This window comes from Asparagus officinalis, chromosome 9 (assembly GCF_001876935.1).
Source record: "Asparagus officinalis chromosome 9, Aspof.V1, whole genome shotgun sequence".
Lineage (NCBI taxonomy): Eukaryota > Viridiplantae > Streptophyta > Magnoliopsida > Asparagales > Asparagaceae > Asparagus > Asparagus officinalis.
Genome location: NC_033802.1, coordinates 41518809 through 41525073, shown reverse-complemented (window position 1 = coordinate 41525073; position 6265 = coordinate 41518809). Strand labels below are relative to the sequence as shown.

The window sequence follows — 6265 nt, the reverse complement described above, 5'->3', positions numbered from 1 at the left end:
CAGTCAAGGTATGGCAGATGGATTTCTATTGCAGTAGCTATTTTCTCACTAACTTCATATATGATAAGTATTTGTATACAGTAATTTTTTAAGTTAATGATTTTATACCCAATTTTTATTCCAATGTAAATTGTTTAAAATATCTAATATATATTATGGACTAACTATTTAGTCCTAACATAGCAAATCGGTAAAATAAAAACTAAAGAAAGAAATCGCTCTTCATTATCAGTGCTAAAAAATTAGGCATCCTAAACGAAAAATTCCGTCTAGGATACACAAAATTCCGTCTAGGATGCGTATCCTAGACGGAATTCCGTCTAGAATATCGGTCTAGGATGTTTCCGTCTAGGATGTAGTATTCTAGACGAAAATTCCGTCTAGAATATATCATAGTTGGAATATTCTAGACGGAATTCAAAACCGTCTAGAATACATCCTAGACGGATTATTCTAGACGGAATTTCCGTCTAGAATAATTCATCCTAGACGGAAAAAATTTCCGTCTAGAATGAGTATTCTAGACGAAAATTTCCGTCTAGAATACTCATTCTAGACGGAAATTGATATTTTTTTAATTTTTAATTTTTTTTAAAAGCATTCTAGACGGAATTTGAGCATCCTAGACGGAATTTCCGTCTAGGATACTAAGCTACAGTTTTTTTTTTTTTTTCAGAATCCACTTTGGGTTCATGTACACAATATTGAACAACAAAAAATTATATTCATATCCAACACAATCTAATTATATTCCAATATCAAATCCCATTATATTCAATTAATACATTCACCAAAATAGTAAAGAGATATATAAATTGTTTACAAACTTTTACATAAATTATTTACAACGGCTATGACACTGCAGAAGCTTCTTCAACTCCTTCCCTATACATTTACTCAAGCCCTCTTCTTCTCCTTCTTCACCTTCTTCCTCATCACCTTCTTCCTCACCATATCTATAATAAGATTATAAGAATATTAAAAACGACAAGAAGAACAATAAATAGATAGACTTTGATTAAAAGTCAAAACCTTTCCTACTGAAAATCAATGATAGAGCATCAAATTAAAGATCGAACATGGTGAAACCTACATTATTAGCGTGGCTAAAAACCTAAAACCAAACTTTTGAAATTTTAAGCTTTCTTTCTCATGGATCAAGTGGCCGCAAAAATGAAGGGCTTAAATAACAAGTTGTGTAGTTTATGATCGAAAATGTTTCAACCCCATCAATATTGCATACAAAGATTTTGAACTATTACATCATGGGCCAATGTCTGGACTCTAAATTTGTATACTCCAAACTTAAAATCTAAACAATTGTCTACTTCTTACCATTCATTTTGAACATAGTTTATGATTCGACAAAAAACTTGAACATGACAATTTTTCTTTTCTAAATACTTTATACAGAGCAGATCAGCTTTAACAAATAGAGATACAGGGAAGCTCCATCATCAAAGATCTCAAAGAGAATTACTTCCTCATCATCCTAGAATCGAGCTTCTTGTTCAAACCTCTCTGTGGTGGGCGGAACTGGGGATTTCTTCATGGCACGTGGAATTCCCACCTTTAAGACATTGTCGGCAAGTTTGACATACTTCAAGGTCCAGATGGATGTTAAGCTCTATGAGTGTTATTGATTTTTTTTTCTGTTTGTGTACTTCTACGTTTGTGTATGGATCTCTGTTATGTTCTATGTATCAACTTGACATGCATGGAAGACCCAGGAATTAACTGACACGCTACATGATGTAGTTGTGAATACCAGTTTCCTTCGTATGGAATTTAATGCTTCATTAGTACTACTGGTCATGTATAGTTATTTTAGTCAAGCAACCGATATTATCATTAAAAAAAATGAGAAGAAAGCATTTAGGCAGGAGTTCCATTAAAAAAAGATTAACAAAACCTCCAAACATAAAGGGAAACAAATATATGTGCACATAATTTGGCCTTTAAGCTAGCATCAACTACGCTACATTTACAATCATCAGAACATGGTAAGCTTTCAATGAATTTATAAGAAATTCAAGCAATGAAAAAGAAAAAGAAAAAGAAAAAAAAATCAAGGTTTTAGGCACACCTCAGATTTATGGTCCATATGGATAATTTCCTGAACACCACCAGGCACTACTATGCAACTATAGCCAGCTTTCAGATACGAGTAAAAATTCTTTCTGGACGCTGGAACCAGCCCTAACCATGTCCATATCTGCCTCAAGAATGGTGTGTAAAACACCTGAATCATTATTATGAACAGACATATTAGTATTAGTGAAAGAGTAAAGGAGGTACTCTGATTTCAACACGTCGATTCCCAAAAGAAAAGAAAATGTTAATGGCAGAAGACCTTATAGCACTACTTGCAAGGACCTTGATCTTTGGCAATGGCATGAAACCAGTGTGATCAGCAAGCGCGCATACAGCAATAGGTAATACCGAATGTGGCTCGTACCCGAACACTGAAGTAGACACCCAAAAAAAAATCATAAGAATCTAAATGTTACCATCAAAAGAATCTGATAATACACTGCGTAATTGATCCCCAAAGGACGTAGGATCAAAGAATCATTTAACAATCAACTAATATTGGAAATTTATTGTGTAAATACAGTCGTACATCAGAAGAACTAGAAATGAGCAGTTAACATAAACGAAAGTTGGGATCAATGCCTAACAACTTAAGCTTTTGGATTAAATCATTCCTATATCTAATTTTGAATCAAAAGAATCTGATACTCTTTATTATGTGGGCTGTCCTCCAACCTCATTCAAAATGGAATATCTCCAATTATTCAACTACAAATGTATCCGCAAACTAGAAGAGAACCCATTTTAGAGCTTCACAAAAACCAAACTAAAAGTGATCAAAATCAAAGAAAAAAACTCAAAAATTTAACCATAAGCTCGGCTTGGATCAAAGGTCTTAATATCCTCCACATGAAGAGTTATTGGGAAATACCCACACGCATATTTACAAATAAACCTGTATATTCCCCCCGAAAAAGGAATCATCAAAAATTCAAAAAAATAACTAAAAAAATAATAGAAATATGGGTTTCTCTTCTCCCTCAAACCTCGATAATTTCCTTCCCCGTTTGTTCTTATCATTCAACGGAATCACCATGAACAGAAACAGCAACCCAAATACGCTGCAAAATGGCAACACGGTAAATAACCACAAAACCCAGTGGCGAAAACTAGAAATCTCAGAAGGGTACGCTACGCACGTGACGGCGAGGCGGAGGAGGAGGAATACGGCGATGAGGACGGCGGCGGCGTTGAAGTAGAAGGCGCCAAGCCAGACGGCGAGGGCGACGGTGGTTCGGATAGCGGAATATTCCGTCCCCGTGAAGACGGTCGGCTCGCTGGGTTTTGGGTTTGTGGGGGAGGCGACGACGGGACGACGATATCGGAGGAGGACGTCGAGGAGCTGAGGGGGAGGCGACGAATTGTCGACGGTGGGGTTTTCGAGGAGTTCGCCAGAGAGAGAAACAAGGGAAGAATGAAAAAGATGGCGCCTTTGGATGGAATTATATGGGGGAGAGAATTGGGGGACACGTGGCAGGACGTTAGATTGCCTTTCTCTTGATGATTACACCAGAGCTTTCTGGATGAAGGATTGGTTGGTTTCGCTGATGTTTTTTTCTTTTTCCTTTTTTTGGTGTTAGGTCAGGGGCTGTTCGTTTCGCAAAAATTTTTGGGAAATCAAAGAATAGGAAATCAAATAATAGGATTTCTTGAATTATGGTTGTTTGGTTGGTTAAATTATAATAAAAACTGATCTGAGTATCCTAGACGAAAATTTCCGTCTAGGATACAACCCAGACGAAAATTTCCGTCTAGGATGCTTAGCTAATTTAAAAAATAATAATAAATAAATAAATCCGTCTACAATACTATTCTAGACGGAAATTTTCGTCTAGAATAGTATATCCTAGACGGAATATCCTAGACGGAAAATTTCTGTCTAGAATATTACATCCTAGACGGAAATTTTTCCGTCTAGGATATTCCGTCTAGGAAATTCAAATTTCTACTAGTGTATAAATTATAAATTCGAAAAATAACAAAAGGGAAAAAGGACGTATGCTAGTTGCCTTGCAAGATGGGTTCTCCACCAAGAACTGTATAAAATAGAGAATAAAAATAAAAAATAATACTGTATACATGGGTAATAATCTGAACTTTTTTTTTGGCGGGGGGGGGGTGCGCGGGGTCAATACTTTACACTCACGAAAACTCTTTCTCTAGATAAATTACCTACAAAAGCCTTATATATAATCACTTTGATAATTACTGTTTCCAATTAAATTGCGAGTGAGAGAAATGGGGGAGTGTGTATGCCGACATTGTCATTTAATTATCAGCCACTAAAGTCGGTGCCTAATATGGAATTGATGTAAATATTTGGTTGAGAGAAATTAGGGAGGTTCGGAATTGTGTTAGAGAGAGGGATTGCAGCGGCATTGATTTTGATGAGTTCGCTAAAAAGGGGGGGGGTCCGGGGGGGGGGGGCGGCGCTTTTGCATGACATATGGAACCCCTGGAAATCAATGAGAATTCCATCAGGATGCTGTAGAGGAGAGGGTATTTGTAGGGTCCGATTATGACTTGATGCCATAAATGGTCTATAACTAATTTAAGCACAATTGCTCCAACGATTTCAAAGTTTAGAATTAGATTGGACTGCTAGCGATTTTTCTTCTACCAACCTACATAGTTTAATTTATTATCTATAATTATTACTTATAATACATTATATTATAATTACACATTATTTATAAATATATATACACACACGCATAAAGGAGGGATTTCCATGTCAAAACTTTTAATTGAGAGGGTAAAAATGGTAATCAAAAGTTTTGATATGAGAATCCTCTTTTATAAGAGGTATAGATTTTGTACTATCATCACCGTTACATGTCATACAGTTAATACCATTTATGCCTAATCATCAATTACAGCCTTAGTTACTATGAACTCCCCCTGAAGTCCTTTATGTAACCCTCCACATTCTTCCATTTTTGTTGGCATCAAATCAAATTAAAAGACATTGGTTTTTTTTTTCCTTCTATTAGACAAATTCAAGAAGACTGTGTATATGTTTATTGTTGGGGATATGTATTGATTGTATTAAGATTCCTCTCTTTTATATGATTTTTGACAAAATTGTAGGCGTCTAAAAATACCTATAGGTTCCCGTATACGGCTCGAGACAAAGAGGAGGCGATAAACGTCATCATCCAAGTTGAGAAGATTTGTCCGAGTGGCCTGCGTACTCATCGGCCACCTCCAAGCGGTCCGCACGTTCACGAAACACGCAGAGCGAATCGAGGAAGCATGCCAGTCAACGAAACAATGAAATACATGTAATCGACGGAAAAGGTCGAAGCACGGAAAACCAAGAAAGCCCCTGGCAGCCGAGTCGCGTCAAAACGACCAGTTTCGATCCAAAACCAGTTTTTTTGGGTTTTCGCGGATTCTTTCGGGATTTGTTTGTTCCTGAGCGTCGCAACTGATCTGATACTATGGTTAATCAGTTATTAACTGAAGATAAGGAGGAATTCCTCGTTTTGATCCAAGAACCCCTCAATCGGAGCCTATAAATACGAGCTCGGGTGCTCATTTATCGGGATCTGGAAATAAAGAGGACGAAGTGCTGTCGAATTGGAGATTGGAGCACGAATTTCAGAGAGTTAGCAGATCTTAGCGGAGTTCCTCAACAAAGTGAGAGTTCGAGAGATCTGAGACTTGTTCTTCCTATTCCTCCGGATTTAAGGTTAGTCTTTATCTCGAGAAGAGTCGTGATCTCGCTTGGTCGAGATTATCGCTGTTGCGATTACTTCCTTCGTGAAGTGAAAGCATTGATTATCCATCTTCTGCTAACCGGATTTGATCCGTAGGCGGTCCACGGATAAACCCGGCACCGGCAACGATCCCGCACAAGCAATAGGAGTTAGAACTACTATTGTGTGTAGTTTGAGAAAGAGTTGTAATCGTTGATTGAAGGTCTTATAAAAAAGCTAATTTCTTGAATTTGTTGTAACGTTTAAAGGTGTTATGGATTCTTCAACGAAATCAATTTTCTATCCAAACACGCTGGCGACCATAGTGAGAGCCGACAGCCTTTCTACGAAGGCTGATGTGTCGCAACCTTGGATCCGCATCCTGGTTGAAGAAGAGGTCGAATACGAGTTCAACCAGCAGAAGTACGAGGAGTACTTGTCCTCCTCCTCCAGATCGGCCTCTCCTCACA

General features: G+C 37.4%; 1 protein-coding gene across 1 annotated transcript in view; it reads right to left on the bottom strand.

Annotated features, from left to right (window-relative positions):
* The window catches only part of LOC109823391 (diacylglycerol O-acyltransferase 2D-like), an 8481-nt gene continuing 2923 nt past the window's right edge, over positions 708-6265 (bottom strand). The window contains exons 3-8 of the mRNA XM_020389668.1: positions 3234-3524; positions 3081-3155; positions 2904-2989; positions 2359-2465; positions 2087-2242; positions 708-956 (exon numbers count right to left, since the gene is read on the bottom strand). Of these exons, the coding sequence (XP_020245257.1) occupies positions 948-956; positions 2087-2242; positions 2359-2465; positions 2904-2989; positions 3081-3155; positions 3234-3524 (724 nt within the window). The 3' untranslated portion in view covers positions 708-947. The remainder of the gene's footprint in view (positions 957-2086; positions 2243-2358; positions 2466-2903; positions 2990-3080; positions 3156-3233; positions 3525-6265) is intronic.